This window comes from Anopheles nili, chromosome 3 (assembly GCF_943737925.1).
Source record: "Anopheles nili chromosome 3, idAnoNiliSN_F5_01, whole genome shotgun sequence".
Classification (NCBI taxonomy): Eukaryota; Metazoa; Arthropoda; class Insecta; order Diptera; family Culicidae; genus Anopheles; species Anopheles nili.
In genome coordinates, this window is record NC_071292.1 from 62,720,846 (window position 1) to 62,747,123 (window position 26,278).

General features: G+C 47.1%; 7 protein-coding genes across 7 annotated transcripts; 4 read left to right on the top strand and 3 right to left on the bottom strand.

Moving 5' to 3' along the window:
- Positions 1-1,004: 1,004 nt before the first annotated feature.
- Positions 1,005-2,403, top strand: LOC128722722 (mitochondrial E3 ubiquitin protein ligase 1). Its single transcript, XM_053816399.1, has 3 exons — positions 1,005-1,129; positions 1,239-1,408; positions 1,475-2,403. Exons 1-3 carry the CDS (start codon positions 1,025-1,027, stop codon positions 2,217-2,219), a joined length of 1,020 nt encoding a protein of 339 aa, XP_053672374.1. The 5' UTR covers positions 1,005-1,024; the 3' UTR covers positions 2,220-2,403.
- Positions 2,302-4,604, bottom strand: LOC128722721 (FGGY carbohydrate kinase domain-containing protein). The gene is made up of 4 exons (XM_053816398.1): positions 4,419-4,604; positions 2,952-4,055; positions 2,661-2,879; positions 2,302-2,593 (listed from the first exon to the last, which is right to left on the bottom strand). Exons 1-4 carry the CDS (start codon positions 4,602-4,604, stop codon positions 2,447-2,449), a joined length of 1,656 nt encoding a protein of 551 aa, XP_053672373.1. The 3' UTR covers positions 2,302-2,446.
- A 664-nt stretch (positions 4,605-5,268) lies between these two features.
- LOC128726366 (uncharacterized) lies at positions 5,269-5,847 on the top strand. The gene is made up of 3 exons (XM_053820171.1): positions 5,269-5,288; positions 5,368-5,608; positions 5,671-5,847. Exons 1-3 carry the CDS (start codon positions 5,269-5,271, stop codon positions 5,845-5,847), a joined length of 438 nt encoding a protein of 145 aa, XP_053676146.1.
- Positions 5,848-6,192: 345 nt separating this feature from the next.
- LOC128724789 (protein yellow-like) lies at positions 6,193-7,497 on the bottom strand. The gene is made up of 3 exons (XM_053818509.1): positions 7,120-7,497; positions 6,819-7,015; positions 6,193-6,745 (listed from the first exon to the last, which is right to left on the bottom strand). Exons 1-3 carry the CDS (start codon positions 7,495-7,497, stop codon positions 6,193-6,195), a joined length of 1,128 nt encoding a protein of 375 aa, XP_053674484.1.
- Positions 7,498-9,001: 1,504 nt separating this feature from the next.
- Positions 9,002-10,259, top strand: LOC128726721 (uncharacterized). Its single transcript, XM_053820544.1, has 2 exons — positions 9,002-9,848; positions 9,929-10,259. The coding sequence occupies exons 1-2, from the start codon at positions 9,002-9,004 to the stop codon at positions 10,243-10,245; spliced, it is 1,164 nt and encodes a 387-aa protein (XP_053676519.1). The 3' UTR covers positions 10,246-10,259.
- A 450-nt stretch (positions 10,260-10,709) lies between these two features.
- Positions 10,710-11,711, bottom strand: LOC128726722 (60S ribosomal protein L7a). The gene is made up of 2 exons (XM_053820545.1): positions 11,699-11,711; positions 10,710-11,622 (listed from the first exon to the last, which is right to left on the bottom strand). The coding sequence occupies exon 2, from the start codon at positions 11,608-11,610 to the stop codon at positions 10,795-10,797; it is 816 nt and encodes a 271-aa protein (XP_053676520.1). The 5' UTR covers positions 11,611-11,622; positions 11,699-11,711; the 3' UTR covers positions 10,710-10,794.
- A 3,207-nt stretch (positions 11,712-14,918) lies between these two features.
- Positions 14,919-25,512, top strand: LOC128726720 (protein zer-1 homolog). Its single transcript, XM_053820543.1, has 10 exons — positions 14,919-15,097; positions 20,884-21,484; positions 21,555-21,776; positions 21,851-22,053; positions 22,121-22,292; positions 22,369-22,530; positions 22,624-22,785; positions 22,892-23,041; positions 23,107-23,352; positions 23,417-25,512. Exons 1-10 carry the CDS (start codon positions 14,919-14,921, stop codon positions 23,630-23,632), a joined length of 2,313 nt encoding a protein of 770 aa, XP_053676518.1. The 3' UTR covers positions 23,633-25,512.
- The last annotated feature ends 766 nt before the right edge of the window (positions 25,513-26,278 follow it).

Here is a 26,278-nt window from a genome sequence, read left to right on the forward strand (position 1 = left end):
CAATCACCAACAGAGCCTCGAGGCATTTGCAAAACACTGACCTATTATGACGATAGTTGTTTTGAAACTTCTGGATTAACCAGCATCTGCTCGTAACGCAATGAAATGAAATTATAATCCAATTGAATCTAGCAGGTGTTGGGTTTGTTAACACAATATACACTCACGATTTGAAAGTAAATTCCGTTTCTGCACCTATCAATAAAGATAACATCAATTAGTACCTTAAGACGTGCCAAAAGATTATTAACGACACGTTGGCTGTTAACCAGATATCCAGCTTAAGAAAGATACTTACGGCTGTCTCACGTAAACGATGGTATTAGAAAGCAACTGTTTTTCCAGAAGACAACGCACGCATTCCAAAAAATACAATTGATTTAACGCATCGAGAGGTATTTCATTCTACACGTCAGCGTTAAGCATATGCAGTTTCCAGGTATTTACAGTTGTCTGTTACGATGGTAAAGTAAATACAGATGCTTCGCAAAAGTACACACAAACCGATACTGTAAAAGTACGGGAATACGGATAAGCCACTCGACGGGAACGGGCAGGTTTTCTTCAGTCACCTGAAAGAGTGTAATTCGTCGATCGCAACAGAAAATAACACCTCCGTCCTAATGAAAAACATCAAAACATTTTGACAGCTAGTACGAGCGACAAACACGTACATTATCATCTGACGTAGTTGACTTGTTTTGTAGTTGCTTGTTAGTTGATGGTTAAAGTTAATAGTTTGTAAATCTTATTAAACCGAGTTATTAGTGTGACGGTTCGTATAAATCATTCTGCAGAATGAAAAGAAGGTTGAGTAAACCAAAGGATTGCTAAGTTTTCATGTAAACACAGATTTGTTATGCATCTGAAGATGTCTTCCAAGCGATTGTGTGGTGAATCGCGATTGGGTGCAGTTGTTCTGATGACATTATACAGTGAGTTTTGTGTATTGCACATAAAAAAACATCAATAACATGTGAAAAACATACCCGGTTTGTGCAGCGAAAAGTTGCACCATAATGAAATGGAATATTTACAAGAAGCGGTTCTGTTGGGCATCGATCTTTTAGTGCTTGTGGTGTGTACCAATCAGTACTACAAACTGCGCAAAAACTGTCGCTCGCTAAAGGTAAATATTCTTCCGTGAAATCGTGCCCCTTACCGGCACTGTTTTTGTGGTTCAAAGAAGTAAATTTTTGCAAAAGGTTATGTCATAACTCGTACGTTGGTTGTTTTAGGATGCGCCGCAAGTGCAAATCGATGAACTATTACCCGATCGCATACGAAAGGAGCCGGACCAGAAACTTAAGTATGCCGTTATCCGAGGAAGTGTTACCCCCATCGGGACCGCACTGCGAAGTGCCATGTCCCCATCGGTTACCGGGGTACTGCAGACGATGACACTGACGTAAGTAAGACGGACGAAAGTTCGATGTTTGATTTTCCTCCTTTCCTAAATATGACTCTTGTTTAGTGAACATAGAGTTGTTCGTGCAATGTATGGCTTTTGGCAGGGAGAGAAACAGGTCATTCATGTGTCTGCAAACGAAACCCCGTTCAAACTTGTCAATGGCAAGCAAGGCGTGGAGGTCATAAACGGTCTTTCTGCCGAATTGCTTGACATGGACACAATATACGAAAACTATGAACCCTCGTCGCTTACCGTGTTCGAGCATCTGTTTGGGTTGTTTTCCGGCGTGAGACAAAAGGGCCTACAAACGACAGAAGAGATGCTTCGAGATGGTAGCTTTATCACAGCCGTCGGTGAACTCGAGCTTGACGATTCCGGTGTCCGGCTGGTCCCACCATCGAACGGATCGCCGATGATCTTGACGACGGCCACCAAAAGTACACTACTGAAACGACTCGAAGAGGCGAAATCTTCCAACCTGTTCAAGGTGATCGTATGCGGAACCATATCGGCCGTGTTGATAGGCTTGATAGCGAGAAAGATATACAAGCGTAAAAAGCAAGAATGGGACGAACAGAAACTTCGCAAGCAACTGGAACAATCACGTGCCACACGGCGAGCCCGTTTGCGGCCGACCGTGATCAGCGAAGATCAGCTATGCGTTGTGTGCATCGTCAATCCGAAGGAAGTAATATGTCTGCCGTGCGGCCATGTATGCTTATGTGAAAATTGCGCACAAAAAATCAGCCTACATTGTCCAGTATGCAGAACAGTTATTGAAACCAAAGCAGCAGCATTCATTTCTTGAATCGATGGATATTAACCTTGTTACCACTTGCTATCGTTTACCGGATGGTATGGAAAATTGTAAAAAGAAAAATATTTGAAAATTGAAAACATATGACCATGCTGCTTTATTATATGCGATCTCTAGACGCACAGAAACCAAGATCTGTTTAAATTTGCCGTATAAAATAAAGTGTTATTCACAATTGCTCACAAATAATAATTTTCATCCATCATCCTTAATAGTCTTTATCCTTTCATTAAACGTTCGTAGCCACGCTGATCAAGGTACATTCGTTGGAAAACGCGATACTTTCGGTCGTGATAGTCGCGATTACTCTCGCTGAGGTCGGGCTGTACCACAATTGCTTTGCCTGCCATGCAGGATGCTGCCAACTGCAGAGATACGTTGATTAAGATTTGGAGAAACCCGATTTCGCATTTGTATATGGTGTATACAAACCTCCAGAGTGTCGTAAAGCCCCGCAGCATAAGCTCCCATCATAGCGGAACCAAGCAGAACAGCCTCTGGTTCGCCGGGAAGCAGTACCGGAACTGAACAAATATCCGCGTGAGTTTGTACAAAGAGAGAGTTTTTACTCAAACCTCCACAAAGCAAAATGGAAGTAATCGGTTCACGACCCGAAGCCTGCAAAACTTGTAGTATGTGGCGCGTTCCGTACTTGAAATCATAAATCGAAAAGACCCAATAAGATATAGTAGCCGATGATCGGTTTCATGCACGCGTACTCACAGCCAGTGCTTGCATGAGAGACAGATACAGTAGTGCAAGATTTTCGATGTCCTTTGTCATCGTTAGGCCGCTAATCATACCCTTTAAATTGGGATCGGCCAGTGGGGATCGATTACCATGAAAGTCTGGCCAAACGTGCAAATCAATCGTTAACTTGTGAACGGACTTTTCGCCACGTTTCGTCGCCAGCTCATGCAGAAATGTGTTAAGAAAAGCGTATATTTTCCCATTCGAAGTGTATTTCTTCTGCAACTCACCGAAACACGGATGAGTTTGAAGTACGTGATCGATCAACACTCCAGTAGCACTCTGACCTGCTTCGTTGAGGTAAAGATGCGGAGTTATTGCATGTTTGTAAGGGCCCCAAATTCCGGGAGCCAAGACAGGACGCTCGGTAAGGCTCATATGGCATGATGACGTTCCACATATTATGGCCATCTTGGCCGTCAGCTTATTACTATCTCCCGTGCCGTTTGGACTTTGGCAGCCGAGAAGTGCGAGTGCTCCTGCATGAGCGTCGATCATGGAACATGCAACGGCTGTTCCTGGTTGCAATCCCAATTCACTGGCAGCTTTTATCGAGAGCCCACCATCTATGGGCGTCCCCGGGTTTAACACACGTGACCCAATAAGTCGCCAATTATCTATCATAAGTTCGTCGGCCAAGCCAATCGATTGAAGGAAATCCGCTGACCAGCGACGGTTTTCTGCGTCGTAATTCCATTTACACACCGCAGAGCAAATCGATCGACTCTCGATTCCTGTGGCTCGGAATGTCAGGTAATCGGGCAGATCGAAAAATGCCCCAACCTTGGTCCACACGTGATCATGCATGTGGCGCTTTAACCACAAAAGCTTTGGCACTTCCATCTCCAGAGAAATGCTTCCACCGACGTAGTCAAGCATTTTATGGTGTGTGTCATTGATAAAGCGTGCTTCTTCTTCCGCTCGATGATCCATCCAGAGGATAATGTTACGTTGGTTATCCAACGACGAAGGGCATACTGTCAAGGGTTGCATGTTGGTATCCAACACCACCAGCGAGCAGGTAGCATCGAAACCGATTCCCTTAATTTCTTCTTTGGAGTAGTTGGAGGAAACATTCTGTAATTAATACATAATTTAAATATTTATATAGTACTTTAATTGAAAATATTGCAAGCGCTCTCAGATATCTTTTGCGTTAGCATACAAATATGTTCCATGATTAGCCAAAGTTAGTCAAATGCAAGGTTTCGTCCTCTTGAGTTTACTTCCCCTTCCTCCTTTTGGAGCCATAAAAACGGGCTTATCACTTGGCTGTCTATCAGCTTTGTGTAACGCACTGAACTAATCATAGGTCCGTATTCTCGGCAAACAATCGCGCTCAATGCGGTAATAAACGCGCCATCAAACAAGTGCATCCATCCCGAGTCGCGTTCCCTGTACGTCGTCTGCATACATTTACAATGCCCCGTTCAAGATCACCTTGACACACTCGCATACTGCCGACCAAATATCCTCCGATGATTGCTCGTAGAAATTGGGCTGAGTGTTCCACGTACGGATGGGTTTTACGAATGTTTGCAACACTTCACCCTGGCTGTTCACCAAAGCCGCTCGGGCACTGCCTGTGCCGACGTCAACCCCAATTATGTACACGGGTTTCGCCATGCTTTGGTGGTTTTAACTTTCACCTTTCCCTTTTGCAAGCCCAAAGTCAATCGTACAGTGTCCTGCAATCGCGATCTTTGCTCCACGGAAGTCTGGAAGTGAACTAAAGCGAGCCGGCACCTAAAGTGGCCTTGCACCCACCATGATTCGCCTCCATGGGTGTTTGTTATTATTAGATGATAAAGATTTGTATCAATTACAGGGTGCTTCGTGCATGTAACAGTTGAAAGTACTGTTCTTTTAATGTAATTCAAAAAGGCGATGCTTTTATTTTTTAGTACTCCAAGAACATTTGAAAATAACACGTGAAAAAATTATTTTTCCCGCCATGCTTTTATTTTCAAAAAGAAAAATGATCATGTGCTCGAAACAACCGAATTGCGAGGTGATTCGAGCAGTTGAGCAAGTTCTATGATTTTGACAACTAGGCCGATTGTACAACAAAAAAACTGCCGGTCATAACAAACAAAAAGCACGTTCGTCTTTTGTTTAGTAGAAAGTGTGTAACATCGTGGCCAAACGTTAAATATTTAGCTTTATGAAACTTTACTTTATCACCCGTTTCATGGGGTGTTGTGGTCGTGAAAATTAAAGTATGCTAGGGGTCAGAAATAGCGTTCAAAATTTACACTAGCGTGGCACACTTACAGTTGATTCCCTCGGAATGGTTCGCGTAAAACACAGGTAAATTCCTCAACAGCCTATAGATTGTAACAACGGTTACTTAAAAGAAACTTCTCTTGATTTTCAAACACAATTGCAGATACATACTGGTGCAAATACGCTGTAACAATCGCCCTTCAAATGCTCCCGTTTCTATTCCGTCCCACGTGCTCTTGAACTATATCAACGAGCAGGTCGAACGATATTACGGGGAGTTTGGTGTGGCAAGCATGCTCAGGTTGAATGTGATATACTTCAATGCCAAAACGCATCTCTGCATAATACAATGCCGCCATGGGCCTCATAGATTTATCACCAGCATTCTACCATTGCTAACTGTGGTGAGTAGCTTGTTGAAAGAACTACACGTATACGAAATACTATACTTTCGACTATATTGTAGGCCGGACCAGAAACTGCCCGTTACCGTACGCTCTATGTGGGTGCTACTCTACAGCAGTGTAACAAATTTATTGTCAAGTATCAGCAACGATACATCAACAAAACGATTGGCGACTACCGTGGGGTACTGCAGAAGCAAAAGCTCGTCGACGATGTTACTAAAATGAGGAAACTATAACATAAGGTAATCAATCATATCTTTATTAGGCTAAGCGCTAATGACCCTATACGTTTCGAATAAATAATTGCATGGGGTTTTGCAGTTACATATTGCCGTACATTCGCAGCAGGAAGGCCCAGTTTGGCACAGGATTAGTCGGTCTAGTGTTAACAGTCATAGTCAATCGTTCTGTCTGAAATTCGGTAGAGGTCAACAGCTACACTCTCATATCACAGCATCCGTTAAGACGGATTTCGTCAGTCAAGAGGTTTTAGTCACAATCGCAGTCTCAGTCTAACGTGTCACGTGCTATGGTCATCTTTTTTATTCCCCGAACCCCACTGGCTCTCCGGCGATAGCGTTCTAGTAACAATCGTCATCGCACTCTTTGCAAACATACTTAAGCCGTGTCGATGCACCACCGACACCGCAAGTGTTGTTCAAAAAATCGCTCAAATTCGACGACAAACTCAACAGATGCTCGTCCTTGCCCACGCTGACATGCGTCGAGAGTCGGCACTCGTCAGCGTTCTGAACCAACACAAAGTTGCACTCCCTGTAGGGCTGGTCGGTATCCCAAAGGTACAGTTCCGCCTCGCTGCGGTACCGCAGAATTACACCCTTACCCCCGTCGGTACCTAGCAGGACCGAATGCTTGCGTTTTGTGCCCATTTCAACGATCGCACTAGAACCTTTGCCGCTGCGTAGATGCTCCGACTTGATCGAGTACACTTTCTGGCCGCACAGATAACTAAAGATGACCAAACTCTGTCCCTTGGGTTTCGGTACTAGCAGCAGGTAGAGCACGTCCGAGTCGCCACAACCCGCCGAGATCGCGCGAGGAAGCACCACGCGGAAGTTCTTGTTGCCTTGAACATCAACCACAATCAGGGCGCCATCACCGTCGGAAATGTAACTATTAATTAAAAGAACGTAAATAAGCAATGATACTTCACGCTTTAATTTCGGTTAGGTATGTTCATACTCACACAAACGGATGGCCATTTTCGTTATAATCCGTCACGAGATATTGCAACCGAGAGCTGGGCTTTACGATATCGGATAGATCGACCGTTTTCACTGTCTTGTCGTTGCTCAGATTAAAGGCGTATAGCTTCGGCGGACAGCGTTTGATCGGTTGCTCCAAGAAGTTGGTGATACCGCAATCAAGAGCCCACAGAATTCGCTATTTGAATAATACCGAAACCAAAACGTATTACTACAATGGTTAATACTTTGGTACCCGATTTCGATGACCCATCGACGGCTTATTGTGTATTCTTAACGTACCTTAACATCGACATAAAGATCGATCACCGACTGCAGGGAATTACAGTTTCCCTCCTCCTGGTAAGCCCAGCAAGGATATGGCTTGATGTGCGCGTAACAGTTCGGTTTGCTGAGATCAAATTGACCGAGCGTGGTCGGAACACCTGTCCGCAGCCGTGGCAGAGCCAGTATAGCCCGGACATCATCGTACTGGAACCGGACCGGCATCACGTTCTTTGGCATATATCGCTGGGTTGAGATGTAGATGTTTTTCGTCGAATCGCACGGGAAATCGATCGAGTTACCATTTATTCGGTACACCTTATCGCAGTACTCGTGCTCCTCGTGGGTTGCAAAAACCACCACCGAAAGGCACACCAGGGCCAACGAAAGCCTCATTGTGCAGAAACCCATGGCGCTTGAGTTTATTGCCCTGTCCCCTTAAAAACAGACTACTCTTTCCTGGTTTCCGACTGGTATGTCGGCGCGTAAGCTACTGCTTGCTGGAATTATTTTACCGTGTCATATATATATGCACAAACACATGGTTTGGTTTCTCGTTCCCAAGCGCGTTCCCAAGTTAGTTTTGTTTTCGATGTCCTCGAAAAACTCCCGGCGGGTTGTACGTGCATGGCTGAGATTGCTTGATCGTGGCTGGCAATGGGTATGGAAGCCATGGCATTGGTGGGAGTCGGAATGTGTATTGTCTTCATCTGGTGTGGATCAACAACCAGGCGACCATTTTTTGTCATGAAACAAACGCACAAACTGTTAGATTTTCTGGTTACACGCAGTACAATTATTGTCACATAACGTATTTATTGTAATCCGCTTGCGTAGCATGCGTAGATGATATTATGCGTTCTCTGATTATTTCACCACGTACCACGCCGTATCACTTGCTATTGTGCGTAACATTATTATCTTATACGAAAAACCGAGTGTTACATATTAGATTCTTATTGTTGGTACCTTATTTGGAGTATCACGTGTTGCTCCAGGTTATCTGTCATTATTAGGTCTAGCTTTGAACATTCAAAATAGTATCTAAGTCATTTTAATATCAGATCCAGATCATTGTAGTTAATTTCGGATTTCTTCAAACAGTGAATGAATCATAATCAACGGTCCTAGTTCAATGATCTAATGCAGAACGTGCCTTTAACACGTTTCTGTTTAGCCTTGAGATTATGTTCTTTTAGCCGCGTTGTAAATTCATGTGAATGTTTCCGGAATTGCACCGTGGCGTTCGTTGCCTTACGTCGTAACGGACTTCCTTAAGAAAGGTTACTCGTGTTGTAAGGGTTGCGCGCCTGCGTAAGGGCACGCGGTGGCGCTACTACGTGCCATCATAGGGCTACTACGTGCCGTGATGGTTCAGGGCGGGTAGAAATTCTAAATTTTTACAGTATATGTATTTCACACGTTCACCGTGGTTTGTGTCAAAAAAACGTGTAGTGTACAAGTGTACTCTCACCCGTGCTTACTGGCTTCTTCGTCGGGAATGTTGCTACAGGTTGGCGTCCCAGGCTTTCGTTGAACAACAACGGCAAATTACAAAACACAGCCAAAAAAAATAAACATGCTAAACCGAGCAAACGCCAGGTTCGGCATTGAGCGCGGCATAGCTATCACAAACCGTGACCGTCATCCGCCGACCGTTACCTTAACATTGGCCATTACCGAGACGTCCCACCGTAACCAAAATGTGCAGCTGACCACTGACCAGACGCGACAGAGGAAGCTATAAAACGTTTCGTACGTGAACGTCGATAGAACAGTTGGGTGCAAGGAGTGGAAGCCAAAAACACCCTGCATTGTAAAGCTCCAGCTTCATCCCCGACACCGATAGGAAAAATCGTCCCTGTTTCCGTCGGAACTGCTAGTACCGAATTCCATGGGGATGCCATCGACAGTCAGCATCGGGCTGTTGCCCATGCTTCTCGTGCTATCCGCGTGTTTCTACGCTGCCAGCGCCGATAAAGGATCGTGCACATCGGAGAACTGCACCCGAACGATCTACACGTGGGAAGGTGGCCGTATCGTGTGGCCATGTCCGACAACGAAACGGCTCATAACCAGCACCGGGAAGTACACACCACGTGATTTGATCGCGATGCGCTGCCAGCGTGCGGGGACACATACGCTGTGTTGTTTCCCGCGCTACAAAAGCAGCAACCCGATCACGCTGAGTAAGGTGTATGCCACCAAGAAAGGTTGTGACGTGAAGTTTGAACCGTTCCCGTGCTGGAACGAGCAGGAGGAAGGCAACTGCAATGCGTTGCAATCTGCGATCGATCTGTATAGCGATGGTAACTATGTGTGGGTGTTGGATAACGGTGTGACGCAATCGTTCCGCTCGCCGATGCAGCGTTGCCCACCAAAGGTCGTCGTGTACGATAGCAAGACAGGGAAGAAGCTGAAGACGATCAATCTGGCACGGTTCGTGACGGACAAGTCGCGGCTACAATACATTCAAGTGGAGTGTTTGAAGGGTGGCCGGTGCTACGTATACGTGAGTGATCCGGGTAACAACGCCATCATCGTGTATGACGTGTACGCTGGTCGGGGTTACCGCGTGATCCTTCCGAAGGCCGTCCACATGGGATGCCGGTACCGAGATATGTTGTACATCTTCCTGTCCAAACACAAGGAAGGTACGCGACTGTACTTTACCTATCTTGGAGGACATCGGCTGTTCGCCATCAAGACGGAACACCTACGGAAAGGACACGGCGGAAACATCATAGGTAAGGCGATGGTAAACAGCTGTTTTAACGGTGGGTGAGACGAGATTTAAATACTTTCTATCCATCCATCATCGTCGTAGACGTTGGCGAGAAACCACACGTACCGGTGTTCCTCGGAACGGATGGTGGCTGTGGGGTGTTCTTCCGAGAGGAGGGTGAATCAAACATCTTCTACTGGAACACCAACACGTGCTACAAGAAGTCTAACTTCAAGCTGGTGTACAAGAGTGTCCTGGGACTGTACGCGACGCACGTGTTCCCCGACCTGAAGCTGAACCGTTTGCTGGTACTGGAGAATGACTTCCCGAGCTATGTGAAGGATCATGCCGGATGTGGAACGCTGCACCAGATCTCCATCCTGGATGGCAGCTGCAAATGCCACGGTGGTTCATACTGAGCATCAACGTTTGACTCCTGTATTTATTATCCGTCGTCTCGGTGGATGATCCGAGAACGTGAGGTGTACATTTAGCATTGAGAGTTTTGGATGTAGCTTGTTTCCAATGCGATAATGCGAACACATGTGATATGCAACAGAGCTAGTAGGGTACTAATAAAATGAAATCTTTCTGAGAAAATTTCGAAGGTTACTCACTTCAGGAAGCAGCTGTGTCAGTTGACACAGTTCAGTTGACTGGAAAACAAAATTTTACATTACTTTCCTCTGGAACAGAGCATTGCTTTCCAATAGAAGCAAAACATCAAGTACAAGTCATTGCGTTACGGGAAAGGATTTTCCAAGCAAGTGACTAACTTTGTGCCATCCATGCGAATCCTTGAAGTGACAGGTTCTGCGATACAGTTCCAATTTCTTTTTCCTTGTGGAAAGCCACAATAATGAGGCACGACACAAAATTTGTTTCGATGGTTCGAAAACTTAATTTATTATCGAATCCGAGCATATAGCGCGAAACAGAATCGACCCTCATATACGCCTGCCAACACTCTAGTTCTTCTGCAGCATCTCACGCTTTTTGGCCTTCTCGATCTTAGCCAAGCGGGCCATGCTCTTGGGTCCAAGTAGACCACCGCCCCAGTGGCGACGGATATCATCGTAGCGATCGTTGAAGTTCGTCTTGATCGTCTCAACCAGCTTGGCCAGGTTCGGCTTGTCCGAGTTCTCCACCTGGACGAGGGCGACACAGGTGCAGGTCTTACGGTATACGAGCGTTCCGAGGCGCGACTTGCCCTTGATGATGCAGTACGGCACGCCCATTTTGCGGCAGAGGGCGGGCAGGTACACGACCAGCTCGATCGGATCGACGTCGTGAGCGATCACGACCAGCTGGGCCTTCTTTTGCTCGACCATCTTCACGACGGTGTTCACACCCTGGCGCAGTTGGTTGGGCTTCTTCGAGGGAGCATCCTCCTTGCCTGCAGCCTTGGCTTCAGCCTTCGCCTTCAGACGCTGGACCTTGGCGATCGGGTTCTCCGGGCGGTACTTCTCCAGTAGCTTCACCACCTGCTGGGCAGTGGGTCTGTCCAGGGTTTGCGAGAACTGGTTAATCGGCGGCGGAATCTTCAGACGCTTCTGAAGAATGGCCTTGTGCCGCTGGATACGAATGTATTTCGGCCAGCGCACGAAACGGCTCAGATCACGCTTGGGCTGCACATTCTGGCCGATACCGTAGTTCTTAACACGTTTCTCGAACAGGGGGTTGACCACTTTCTTAACCTCAACTTTTTTCGGTTTAGCCAGCGGGGCTGGGGCGACCTTAGGCTTGGGCACCACCTTCTTCTTAATTGGCTTCTTAGTAACCATGATGGATGGGACCTACAGGAAACATGAATATTATTAGTAAACACGCGTACCATTGCGAAAACTACGACGGAAACAGTTCGATGCGTACCTCTTCTTGCAATAGCCGAAACAGAAAGGAAAAATGGACACATTCGCTGCTGTCACCTGTCAGAGAGAATGCTTCTTCCTTCTGCTGTCGCTTTTGATGGCTGTCGGTTCCGGCTCTTATCGTTTAGATGCACGAAGTATGTTATAATATAGCAAACTTTTACATGGGAATAATGCACAAATCAACTATTAATAACAATTATTTCTATCAATTATCAATAACATTTGTACAAGAAATTTTAATCCAATTTATGTTTTGAGTAGAAAATCAACAAATGCTTCCAATTCCCAAGGTTTGTAGAACCAGTGAACTAGCGAGTTCTGTAGCAAGGCAATCATCGTTTGTTTTTATCTAGTAATTCACATTCTTTTTGATTTACTCATTTATAGCTAGGAAAGCAATGCCCATTACAATTTACAGACAGATAGAATTTGATAAATTTTACACTAGTTCCGTTTTCGGCTCTGGTCGGTAAATGCCAAATCAGTTTGGCTGAAAATTGCCAAATCTTTTCGTTCGATCCAACCTCACATGGTTCAGAAACCTTGGTTAATTCCAACAACATATCAGCACAGAGCGGATCCGTAGAGTTGTGAAATTTGCAGAAATAAAAGATGTTGGCACCCTGAAGGGAAACGTCGTTTCGGAATCTAGTAAGTTACGCGCCTGAGTGGCATTAAATGGGCACTTGAAACGGTGACGAAAGGGAGGTTTGCAGTTCAGTTTGATCTTACCTCGTTACACCACGAATCTTCTCGATGCGGAAGTTCGCGCAGAACGGTTTTGCGTTGTGAATCTCCCCTGGGGGAGGCATGGGGTTTGTGCATTGTTCGACTTCTTACGAAGGTTGATTCACAGGTTAGATTGGTTTCAGAAACGGGATAAGGTGAAACATCCGCATTTGTGCGTGTGTGTGGTCAAGCGGGGCCGTGGTGGCTGCGAGCAAAACAACATGTGTTGTATCCGCTATGACGTAGTGCCATCGACAAGCTGATGTGGAGTAGATGGGGAGGTGACGAATCGGAGAGAACCGAAAAAATTAGCAAGGCCTCGAAGCGTGTTTATCGCCTCCGTTAGTCGCGAGCTACCTCAAGGTCGCCCACAAGAGGTTCCACAAATCGCGTGGAAGAGTGCTGTAGGCGAAGAAAAAGAAAAATGCGCGAGGGCTAAATGCAGCCGTTCGATCAAACAGCTGCTCATTCTCGATCACAAGCACACAACCCCGTGACTCGTGGCCAGTGGTGAACAAGCGATTGGCAGCTTGCAGGGCAGTGCGACTGCAGCCTAGTTGAGATCATGTGAGAATTGGTGTATGTACCTCTGAATTTGCGTGCGCGTGTGCATGTGTATGTGTTTGCAGTGAGAATACTATTTTGCCCCGTTTAGCTTTCATGGTAGGGAACGGTTGAAGCATAAGCAGAAAATAATCGATTTATTTTTAGATTTTCTAAACTCACACCAAATCCACCCCCCTCGTGTCGCGTTCATTCGTTTCCTTGCGCTAACGTCCACGACGTGCGGTCACCGTGAAAGGTCCCAAGCCGCCACTCGGGGAGCTGTTTTTCACAGCAGGCCACGAGGTTATTCGAAAGGCGACAAAAACAAACAAACCAAACGTCAGAACGTCTACGTATCAAAATTTTGCTCATCGCAATCCATTGCGGAGTACATTGTTTGTGCTTATTTGTTATATTTTTTCCTTTCATTCATCCCCCGTTCTCGTCGTTTCCCCGTCAAACTGCTCTCGCTGATTGTTTTATGCGATAATGCAGGCGGAACATTATTATGTGTTGTTCGCCAGTGCCAGCAAACTGGTTCCGACTGCGCTGGTGCATTGCCGGAATCGATGGCTGCGCTGAATCGCTCCGCGGGTCGGATCGATTTCGCATCCCCCCATTTTGTGGGATAATTTAGTAGTAAAATCGAACGCAAATTAGAAACGAAATGGTAGGGGATGGGCGGGCGCTGCTATGTACGTGCTGTGATTTTCAACTCCCTGCGTAAAACGTGATTTGTCAGCGGTTAAGTAAAAACACTCTCAGCCACTCGATCCACGGTGGTGTACCTGTTGGATTAGGAACACGTCGGAATGGTCGGGGCGGGGGAGGGGAGGTGAGCAGTGCCTGCGCAAATTCAGTCCAGTCATAGATTTGGGCTAGCTCATTTGCTGCTACTGTTGTGTTGCTGACAGCTGGCACGGAGTGACAGCAGCTAACGCAACTAGAGACAGAGAAATGTGTGTACACAAAGAAAGAGAGAACAATGCCATACGGTTAACGGTAACCCGAGGCAAGGGCACGCGAAAGAGTGCGACGGCATGACACACGCGTGCTCTTTCTATCGTCGGGGCTAGCTAGCTCTATTTGTTTACGTTACGACGTCATCATAACGCGCGAGTCTAGGGCAGCATAGAATGACGATGGACACTCGAGCGCACACTGCCTGCCAACGCGTGGACGTTGGTGTGTAGGGGCCGTAGAAATTGACAGCATTTCGTACGCCAGAAAGATCTGTGCCCATCGTGTGCCACCCGAAAGTTGCGACCGTGCGTTTGTGCTTAATGTTCTATCGTTGCAGCGTCCGTTTGCTTATACGCATTCGGGAGTGTGTGTGTGTTTCGATGGGTGATAACGGCGATGTGACAAGAGTGCGATCGATCGCAAGAGCGTCACCATCGCTCGGTTGTGCATCGTCACCGTCATTTTGTAGACGGGCCATTTAAAGCCCATTAGTGAGAAAAATTTGTGCGTTTGCAGGAGTGGAGCATTCAACAGCGTGCGGAGAACGGGAACGCTCGACACAGAATGCTAGGAAAAGTGCAATAACTCGCCCCAAGCGCAAGCAGCGTCGTCGTGACGCACTTCAAAACACACACCCGTGTGGAGCCCGTGAATAGTGCGTCGTAGTTAGGTTTGCTCGGTTGTGTCAGTGAAAAAAAAACAAAGAGTGCCTGTGCATCGTAGCAAACAGTGTGGTGCTGGAAAATCGGCTAGTAGTGCACACATTCATGTAACTGGTCGTGTACATCATCGCACACCCCGTCTATCAATTCGATTCGCTCCGAGGGCCAAGTGGTCATAAAATCTTCCGCTTCCCGTTTGGCGCTGGTGTTCGGTGGAAATCAGTTTTCATTTGCATCCGTTGCATCCCCGCCCATTCGCGAACGTTTACACGCGCCCGTAGAAGTGCTGTGCGTTAGCGGGTCACCAATAGTGCGACGATGTTCGGTCGTGTGAGGCTCAAAGAGAACGGCATGATGGACGAGGAGCTGCCGACGCTGCAGGAACGGACCATCCGGTATTTGGCCAAAAATCTCCACGTCATCTGCTACACCGATCCGGTCACGCAGCTGCTGGAGCTGAAGGACGACGTCGTCATGCCGAACGAGATTTGCGATAGGTGAGTTTTTGTTAACCTTAACCACCTATTTTCGTAGTGCTTTTGTCCTGGTTGGCCTATTTTTTTTTCCCGATCGTCGACCTGTAGGGAGGGGGGTCAGGGTCTCGAAGTGAAAGCTGCGGAAGCTTAAACTTTCCATTCGACGGACTTTCCATCGAGCAAAATGCAAAACACCACTGAGAGCTGTGATTGATTCTCCCGCCCAAGTGTCATTCTAAGGGCTGTGACGTTATTATCAGTGTTCCTTTGGAGTCTTTGCCTTTTTTCATTTCAAGAAGACAAACATCCAGCCAGCATGCATTCTTGCTTTCGCTCGATGCAACACCAAAAAGGCGAACAAAGAACACGCACGAATCGCTTTCCCGTCAGCACACATGCTAGAACATGTGAGGCGCGATAGCGATGCACAGAGGGTGGGACCAACCTGCACCCCTACCCCATACGCCGTATGCGCGCCTCTAGAACATTGCCAGCACATACGCGTTACATAACGTCCCGTCCTACTCGCGCCACAGAGCGAGTACGGTGTGTTGTGTGTGTGTGCGAGTGCTCGAAGGGCCCCATCTGTTTGCAAGGGCCCTCTATTGCTGCTGGTGGCTCAGGTCCACCTCTCAGCTAATCAGCTGTTTTTCGAATGACTGCAACGTACGTGCGGTGGGCCTTTTGTCCACTCTTGTGCCTTCTCGTCCTTACGAAGGGTGATTTTGGGGTGCGATTGTGAACCGAGGGAGGAAGGAAGGGGTGGCAATGACGCCGCACAGTTATGGCGACGCAAATCTTCCCTCATCACCACCCACCACCCTCGAGAGGATGTATTTCCCACTTCCGAGTGATCGTTTTTGTGCGTCTGATATTTTTTTGTTTGTTATCAACATCGCACTCATACAAAGACACCCGGACGGCTACTGCGTGAGCAGCAGGTTTTCTTTATGCTTTTTTTTGCTTGCTCACAAAGGTCACCGCGCTATGCAAACCGCACTATGCGCTGCATAATTTTTTTTATCCTTCAAATCGCTCCATAGTTGGTGTATGTTTTGCACATAACATACACACAGACGCACATATCTCCGTAGGCATTCCATGGTGGCGATGGTTTGGTTGGGTGAATGGCGCGGTTCAGTTGAGCTGGCAATGGCTTGAGGGTCTCGGGAGGAGAAACTTGATTCCGTCCCTTCTACGGCACTCCCTTTTTCCCCCCGTTGTCGTATTTCCTTTGGCAAATGGCCCTATTCTCCTCCAGCTGCTTGCTTGGGGAGCAGGTTTTTCTCTCGAGAGGTACGAGCGCACGTTCTTTGTTATGGAAGTAGGCTTTGTGCTTGCAGCTGATCCATTTTGTGATCTAATGGCCCAGCAGAGGAAGGGCATACTTCGCTCCCTTCGTACCTGCGGGATACCGCCGAGTGGTTTGAAACTGAGATTCGAAAACTACTCCCTTTACTGCTGCTGTTGTAGCATTAGAAAACCCGTTTTTGCGTTGGTACCTTCTGGATCATTGGTTTGTTTTCATTGCACTTTGTAGAGCCCACCCCTGCGAGGGGCAGTAAATGCAGTGTGGAAAGTATGATAAGCTTTATAACCGAAGCAGGTTTTGCAGGGTGCCCATTTCTTGGCTTTTCTCCGTACTTGTGGCCCACTAATATTCGCTTGGGTCAGGGTGAACTGTTGGTGATATCACTCCCACTACAGTTTATTAAAGAAAAACGAGTTTTCCCGATATTCCGCTTCATGCTATAGTTGTTCCCAGACTTTGCTCGGGAGGTTTAGATCGAATTGTCGCCATTTTCTAATGACATCTCGGTGCTGGGAATGGGACAAATAAAATCCCGATCGCCTTGCTTGGTGTGGGAAATGTTGAATTCTTCCAACACTCGTTAGTCCACCAACGGACAGCTGTCTCACGGTGGAACCGAAAAAGCACGAGTGACGATAATTGACCAGAGCGTTGGTGTCAAAATTAACTGCCCAAGTAAAAAAAAGGCAAACGTGTGTCTAGGTGGGGTGATTTTCCCCGATTCCTTCCACCCAAGATCCTGCCTTGTGTGTCCGTCCTTTTGCCAGGTGATCGTACTCTATTCATAGCGACATCGTGTTCTGTGTGGAGGGGAAAGTAAGGAGCTTCCTGTCGTCTTAAATCCATCCCAGCAGCATCGGTCACGGTTTATTGCGCGGTGTTCTATCCGACCGCCGATGACGTCCGGGTGGGATGAAAAAGGTGATCCTGTGGGTGGGAGGCACATGCCTGGCTTATGGCCGAGAGGATACGGTCATGCAAAGGTTGTTTTTCACGCCAAAAAACACGCGCAAGACGTGGTGTGAATTTGTGTATAATTTTGATTACAATTTTCCACTGCGGGTTTTCCACCGTAAAGGATCACAATCAAAGCTGTCCATTTGATCGTTTCATGCGAAATGATAAACCGATAGCATGTAACGCGATGAGGTAGAGCAAGGTTTTTTTTTGTTAGTTTGTTATCGATTCGCCGATTGAATGATTGCAATTGAGCGCAAGGACACGCATCGTTGGCAACAAAACAACCCCCATTGCGTGGTCCTCTGGTGGGCGCATTTGCAAACTCAACCGAGCGACCCACACTCCCACCCAATCAAAAAACGAACACAAAAACACATACCCACCCACGGGTGGTAGATTGATCTACTCTGACTGGCTAGAATATATCGAGTGTGCTTCTCGAGCAAAAGCCGCAGCAAATGCGCCAGTTTCAGTTGAAATGTGTCTGCTTTCGGCGGTCTCTTATTCAATGCCCCAATGCTCTCGCTCCCTCTCTCTCTTTTCCGCACCATGGTGGGAAAATGAGGCCACAGAAAATATTTGCCTTTGATGTGATGTGCGCATTTGTTTTCCCCCTTTCGTTTGGGTGTTTTGTTTTATTTTCTTTCTTTTGTTTTTTTTTGCGTGTGTGAATTTCCACCAAACTACACCCAAGGTTTATTTACTTTTATAATAGCTTGATGATGGTTTGAGATTTCAGCGACGAGACAACATTATTAAGCCATGCATACGGTTCAGATTAAGCAGCCAAACCAAACCGAACTTTGGCTTCCCGATGCGCCCCAACCCCCCTTCTCGTGGTCGAAGCGATAATCCTGCCGTATCATAAGCAAGCACCAAACGGCGTTGATTATATAAGGCTTGGGACGGAAGTGATTGCAAGACGACCACCGCCGAGAAGTTTCTGTCAATGAACTTCATCTGTCGATTGCCCTTTGCCTTTGGCCCTTTTGTTTGGGGTTTCCCTTTCATCTGAGGTACATCACTTATCCTGCGTCCTTTGGTGTTTTCGTAGTTGCGGAGTAAGACGTTCTTTTGCTTGCTGCAGGCAGTTCATTGAAATCATTACTGTCAGACGATCGCAGGACCTTTCTTGAGTTGAATTACTTTCCCATTTTATGCTGCCTTTGGGATGCATTTCCAGCGACACTGGGGGAGGGGCGAAGGGGAACTGGACAATTGCCATAATCGTCCGTCAACGTGATCGCGCCCGCGTGTGTGCGTTCATCGTGAATGGACTTTTCAATCTCAACGGTCAACGTCGCAAACGTGAGACGACTCCGTACGATGGAATTGGACACTCCATTGGCATTGTGGACGGCGGGAGAGGGGGAAAGGCAGGTCATTTAGTAACTCAACCTTCAAAACAATACGCGCGCACACACACACATAGTCATAAGACATCACAACCCTCCCCTAGGAAGTGGGTGGCCTCGAGCTCGGGGGAGCAATTGCTCCATTCGTCTCTGCTGCACTTGAAATAGTAAATGTTACGTGCGACATTTTATCTGTGAAGCCTGCGGTGAATGCCATGGCGCGTGATCCACGACCAAGGGCTTGACTTTTGCGCCAAAACCCTTCTCCCTTCGCTTCCCTTAACTAGAACCCGTGCGAGAAGCGACAAAGCGCCGCAAAATATGATGGAAAAGGCCCGCGAAACATCATTTACGGTTCGTTTGTGTCAGCTCGTGTTGCAGTTTTAGTGTGTGCCCTATTTGATACACCACCCCCCGGGGGAAGGAGAAAAAGGACGTAATTCTCGCCAGCCGGGGGAACGTTTTAATTTCAGTGTGTTATTTTTAAGATCCCTTCGCCCGAGAGCCGGCCGTTTGTTTGTTGTCTATTGCGCCCCCAAAGAATGCGAGATATCATATGGCTCGTTCGTTTGAGTCGTCTTTGTTACATGCTATTTTTCATGCTCGACGTGTGGGGGGTCACCCTTCTTGTAATGAGCCTCTAAAAAATCGGGCCACATTCTACAAACGAGCCTCGTAGAGGCACGTACACATTTTGGTGAGAAAAAATTAAATCACTCCCTTCCCAGGAGGTCCATCATGCGCAAATCACGTGTTGGCAATCCTGTCTGTTTTGGTGGTGGTACGTGCGAAGAGTGCAGAGAAAAATGATGAAAAACGACCCCCAACATGGGCTATTCTTTTGATAAGGGATTATTTCGGCGCTTCTCCGTTGGCAACGGAGTGATTTTGTCTGAAGGCACTTTTGCCGCTTGATGGAAACAAACCAAAGAAATGCCTTTTACCTATCGCGCGGGACTCGCACAAGGCGGTTGTTCACTTCAGTATGTTGGCACTTCAGTTTGTTTTCTCATTTGAATTTCTCACCATCCAAGGGTTTGAAAGTATCGCTCTAACACCAATGATGGCTTCTACAGCCAAGGTCTCAGGCTTACTCTATTTCAAACTCTCTGGCCCCGGGGTGAGGATGGTCTGCTGGTTGCTAATCGAATGCCCATTAAATGGGTTTAATTTCATTAGAAATGGTTAATCTCGCCACAAGGGCCTCCCAAAGATTGGCTTCCAGCTCGGACGCCATTACATCACAGCTTAACCGTTTGTCAACGTCGTTTCGGGTAGCTTTTCCCGCGGTTTAATTACCACCATCAGCCCCCAATATTCGGTGCCCGTAGTTCGACCCAACAGGCTCGTAAGGCTTGTTTTTCTCGCATCCATCAGCACTATTTTCTTGTCTCTCCCTGGCGGTCCTCTTTTCGTCTCACTTCGTTCGTTTATTGAATTTTCGGTGTGCAAGGTCATGGGAAATGAATCATAATTACGCGTCGCGGAATGGTGGTAGTGGACGTCGCGCGTGCTTTTCCTCCTTTTCTTGTGCGGTTTTTCTTGCCAACCTTGTGCGACGCAAGAACGTTTATTTTCTTTTTTTTCGTTGCTTTGAGGCCAATATTTTTATTCGCTGATCATCAACTGGAGACACAAAGTTTAGAGAGTGAACCTTAGAGATGTTGGTTTTATGATGGCACAGTCACATTTATTGCAGATTTTAGAGAGGTAACCATTTTACGTCTAAATAAATACGGAAGCCAATGCTTTTATTTCGTTGGCCCCTTTTAATTGGGTTTATCGGGAAATATGGAGTATAAATTTTTTATTTTAGATTTAATCGTTTCGGTACATTTACATTATAATGTAATTAGATCCGTTGATATTGTGCATTTCATCGTACATCGTACATTCCAATGTCGATATGAGATTATTTCTAGAGCAAATAGTCGGGTAGAGCTGACTGCTGGCATGTATCAGATTATTTACTGCAAGACTGCTTACGGCATTCCTTGTGTTGTGCGGTTAAGCATATGGAAGCCATGTGGAAGCAATTTTAGATCAAAAATAGCCTCCCAAGAGATGTATGAACCGGAGCACACAAAAACGCGTCTTTTTCCGCATTTTCAACCGCCAACGAGTTCGCTTTCACCACACAGACACACGGTTTAATAATGCGATAAATTTTCGTTCCACAGGTTCCTCCGCTATCAGCAGGATTGTGGGCAGGACATCAACGATCGCTTCATACAGCTTTTCCGCGACACGGTGAAAACGCCCCTGCGCCATGTCAGCCTGCGCAACAGCACCATCACGAACGAGGGCATGCGTGTCCTGTTGCGGCACCAGCTGACCTCCCTGTCGATGTGGTACTGCAACAAGATCACGACCGCCTCCTGGAACATTCTGATCGAGCACTGCCGGCAGCTGCGATCGCTCGAATTGGGCCGTTTCGTGGACATGCTGAAGCACAGCGAACCAAACGAGAAGACACCGATCGACTTTCAGCTAGTGTTGCCACGTCTCCAGCGTCTCAAGCTCAATGGGGTCGTTCTGCAACCGACGATCCAGTTCAACCATCTTACTGAGCTGAGTCATCTCGACCTGACGGCGTGTATCTTCGCTGAGTTCAGTCTGAAGGCGCTGATCGATCTGCCGAACCTCCGCACGTTGATCCTGTTCAATGTGTGGCCACTGGAGCACGAGTTCCCGACGCTGTGTAACCTGAAGAACTTGGAAGCGCTCGATCTATCCATGTCCCGTGTGAATGTCGACGGAAACTATCTTACGCCTAACAAAGTATGTGCCGCCAGTTGGCTTTTGTGAGTATTTTTTCCGCACTGATTCCATCTCTTCTTCCAATTTGCAGTTGCTAGCAAATTTAGTTGAAAATCTACCAAAACTGCGCCACCTGGACATCTCCGGTACGAATCTGGCCGGTGATGGTGTGGCCGAACGGGCAGGTTCCTGCGTCGGTAGCAGCTCAGACATCCCGGGGCTGGTGAGCCGAGTCGATCGACCGTTGGACTTCCTCGGCATCTACTACACGTCCCATTCGGCATGCAAATGGCATGACATTCCGGCCCTAAGAGTAGGCATTCCGGGACGCTGGGATGGAAGCCGTGAGAACAGCTAAATAAGAGCATGGATGATTTTATGTTTTAGATCGCTGGCGAGGCAACGGAGGAGCAAATTTTGGTGGCCGCAATTGCTTACCAGGACCGGCACGAGGTGCTGACGAAGGTTTTGAACGATCTGTACCACATGCTGCGGTTTGAGGCGTTCAAACAAATCCACAAGGCGCTGGAGGTGGTCCTGTTGGCGATGGATAAGCATATACGCGTGAAAAATATTCAAATCAGTGGCAGGTTAGTATGAAGGATCTTGCACGTCAGTGATATAGTCCCGATTGACATGTTTCTCTTGTTGCTGCAGCGCCACTCTGTTCTACATCGTGAAGGGCCGTGATAAACTGAAGTTTGGAGTACCGTTGAAGAACCACATCATCTATACGCTGTTGAACGGCATGTCCACGCATCTGACGGACGACACAATGATGCGGAATGGTTGTCTAACGCTGTGTCAGTTCAATATTCCCGTAGACGTGGTACGTAAGGCTTAGGCATCAGGAAGTGGTAGCGATGAATCGGCTAATACTGAGAGAAACTCATTTATGATTGCAGATGTTTGAATACGAACGGTTGGTGAAAATTCTGCTCCATGGAGTGTCGTACCGCGAGCAGGAAGGATTCGTGCAGCGCATTGCGGTGCATTTGCTGAACTCGCTCGCTTGCCAGGTGGACGGCAAGCAAAAGTTGTATCTTGGAGAGCTCGGTGCTATATCGGTAAGCGTGCAATCAGGCGGAGGTTTTTCGGTTGTGACAACCGGAAGATAAACCACGGAAGATAATACTTCGGATTCTGTGTCCTCCTTACAGCTGATGCTGAACCTGATCAATGATCGATTGTCGAGGCGTATCGTTGACGACGTGATGGAAGTGGCCTGGTCAACGATGTGGAACGTAACCGACGAGACGGCGAAGAACTGTGAGCGGTTTCTCGATGGGCGCGGCATGGAATACTTCCTCGGTTGTTTGAAGGTAAGTGTTATCTCCCTCCTGTTGGGCGTGCCAGCCCTTGTGGTACCTTTTGGGTGTCGAGCCATATATATATTTGTATCCATTCCTATAACATATGTTGCAACAGACGTTCCCGGATCGGGATGCTTTGCTGCGCAATATGATGGGCCTGCTCGGCAATGTGGCGGAAGTGAAGGAGTTGCGGCCACGTTTGATGACGCATGAGTTTATAACCGAATTCTCGGACCTGCTCGACTCGTCCAGCGATGGAATCGAGGTAAGTTTATCTATAGCCTGACTCGTATATCGTGCTAAAGCATGAAGTCCACGCTGATATTACAGGTTAGTTACAATGCGGCCGGTGTGCTGGCACACATCGCTTCAGACGGATTGAATGCTTGGACCATCTCGAAACCGGCCCGGCACAACGTGCTGATGCGCATGGTCGAAGCCATTGAACGGTGGGATCTGTCCGCGGAACGGAACATTAACTATCGCAGCTTCGAGCCGATTCTCGGTCTGATTCGCTGCTATCATACACCCCAGTGTCAGCATTGGGCCGTGTGGGCACTAGCGAACCTAACCAAAGTAAGTGACTTCGCTGGAAGACTCGTCCACAAACACGCTCCTGAAACACGCTCCTTTTTTGTAGGTCTATCCGACGAAGTACTGCCGGGTGGTGGAACAGGAACAGGGCATCGAGCTGCTGCAGGAGCTGATTGACCATCCGCAACCGTACCCGCGGCTAAAGGAGCTGGCCCAGATCGTGCTGACACACTGTCGCAACCTGTGTGAACCGATGGGTGATGCCTCGACGGAACCGGCCGGTACCATTGCCGACTCGACCGAGATGGAGCTGGACGGCTAAAAGTCTAACCCCTGCTCTCCTGGTAGGCACGCCATAACCGGTTGAAATCGGACACATAGTGTGGCGTGCGCTCACGTGATAGCAAGCATAAAGTAGCCGGCTTGGAATCTCCGGAGTACCGAAGGGCGGCGGAAACGTCAATGGGCGGGTGGGCAGTAGTTTATCGATTTAGGCGAAACATCTAGCGCAGATTGCGAGCGAAATAAATGTCAGTTACCGGATGATTCGCGGGGGGTGGATGCAATGCAGCGAGAAGTAGAAGTAGAAGCCAGATTTTGGGAGGCTCTCGATGTGCAACGCTTGTTTTTCGTTGCTTGCCATCACGAGCTCCGACGAGAGCACCTTGAGATGGGGAGAAGTAGTGGTGGTGTTTGCGAGATTAATCTGTGGTAGCGGGTAACGGTAGATCGAACGCCGCCATTTTGCACAACACCAAAGCGCGCGCCATCTTCGACTGTCGTCGGGTGTACCCAGTCGTGGGAGGCTGCAGTTGATAATCGCATCTCGTTCGGTTCGGTCGATCTTGTTTTTTGACGTTTTCGTGCAAGGCTTCACCGAAGGCTGTCCTTGGCAAACCGGAACTGATCTTGCGAAAGTGCGAACGATCAAGAACGTTACTGTTTTTTCTCGCTGGCGTTAAAGTTCGTTTTATGTTGTTCGCTCATGTAAATAGTGTTCAGGCATTAGTGGTTTTTGGCGCAGCTTGTCGGGAAATAGAACATCGGAAGTGAGAACGTACTGCCGGTAATGAGGTGAAGTTTGCGCGCTCGTGTGCGTGGTATGGGTTTTGCGATTTGTGGCGTGGTCGGGCGAGAAAGAGAAGCGTGTAAAGTGATAAAAAAACGTGGGTGAGTGAACGAATGAAGCGAAATCGTCGATGCCGGGTGAGCGATGTGACAATTTGGCGAGCTAGAGATGAAATACAGGCATGTATTACCCCGATCGGGCTTATGCGACACGGTAAATCGACTGGTTAAGAGGGCATATTCCTCCCGTGCTCACACTTTTGCTTCAATTCATTCGTTTGAACCCCTTTTGGCATATTGTTGTGTTTTTCTTTGTTTGCTACTTAGTCTATCGCACGCCTTGTTGGCGGAATCTGATGAAGATCAGGTTGAACGATCGCCTCCGGCCACTTGTTTTAGTGTCTGTGAGAGAGGCAGCATGGGACGGGCAAGATTGATATGTTTATTTATTTATAGGACTCATAGTTGGGCGCGCCATAAACAAGGTTGGCCAACTATCCCAGCTGGGTGGCGATATTGATATTTTGTATTTAAGTGCTTCTGTCTATAGGCTTCTGCGACGTTTATTATGTGTAATCCATTTCGCTTTTAAGAATAATAGAGATCCTCCCTCAGAGCCGGTCGCCTTTCCTTTGCCAGTAGCAATCGAAGTGTGCGTCCTGTCGCTTCGGAGCTTGTGCGGCTTGCGGTGGTGCAAGCTTTGCGTCACGCAATTAAACGCACACGCATATACTCCAATGTGGGTTGCCATCCGGCGGTTTGCCGTCATTGGAAGATGCATTCGATGGCCTTCTCCGCGGCTGCAGCTCTGGTTGTGGGAATATTATTACACCTTAAGTAAATCACACTAGGAATCCCTTTTTGCTGCTTCTTTCGCCCGCGGGTGGTCAGTCTGTGATTGACGCAAACGGAGCAATCTAACTCATTCAATCCCAACGCTAGCGTTGGTCTGTTACGTAGTGATTCTATATGACAAGAACAATGCGCGGCAGTGATCAGAACGGGATGAGAAAGATGAAAAAAAGTAAGCAAACGCCCGGTGAAATAATAAAAAAAGCATAAGATAATAACAAAGCAAAAAAAAACAAATTTAAAACGAAATCAATAAATTACTAAGAGCAATTTTCGAAATAACTCAACGCAGCCATACTATGAGAACTGTAGGTTTCAATTCGTTAATGAAAGAAGTTCATTACACACATCATTATCATTCGTTTTTTTTTCATATAGAACATTTTAATACACGATAGTTGCTAGCAATAGCTTCCCTGAAGGAATCGCAAAGATTAATAGTACTTGAAAGTTGAAAAGGAATCAAACCGATAACAAAACGCATGGCAGCCTAGACACAAACCGTTACGGTGCAATGTGAACCGGTTCTTCCTTGGACACCTGCGAAAGGGGAGGCATTTCGTAACACAATGAATCCTATGTATGATTTTCTTACTTTTTATTTGCAATTCAATTCATATTAATCGAAGAAGCAATACATTGGAAGCCAGCACACCCAACGTTTCGAATGGATTGCAAGCATTGGCGTTGGCTTTCAGTATCGTAGCATAGTCCGTGCAATGAAAGAGTTTTGTTTTGAACGCATACGCATACCGTCAATACTAGATATATCAACCGAAACCAGTTCCGGTTGTCGGAGAAAGTATAGCCTAGTACTTTACTCTCTAGAAAATCCAACTAAGATCACACTACTAATAATTACAATTGTCCAAACCAGAGGCTTTCCATTCATCTTTATCATTTCGTTACGTTTCGCTCTTTTTCTCTATAATTTGTAGTTTCACGCTTAATCTCTTTCACCCTCCATATCCGGTGTATTCATACGCCTTTTGCATTCATTTGTATGCATTTATATTCAGCAATGTTGATTACTGGAACCGTTTACAGC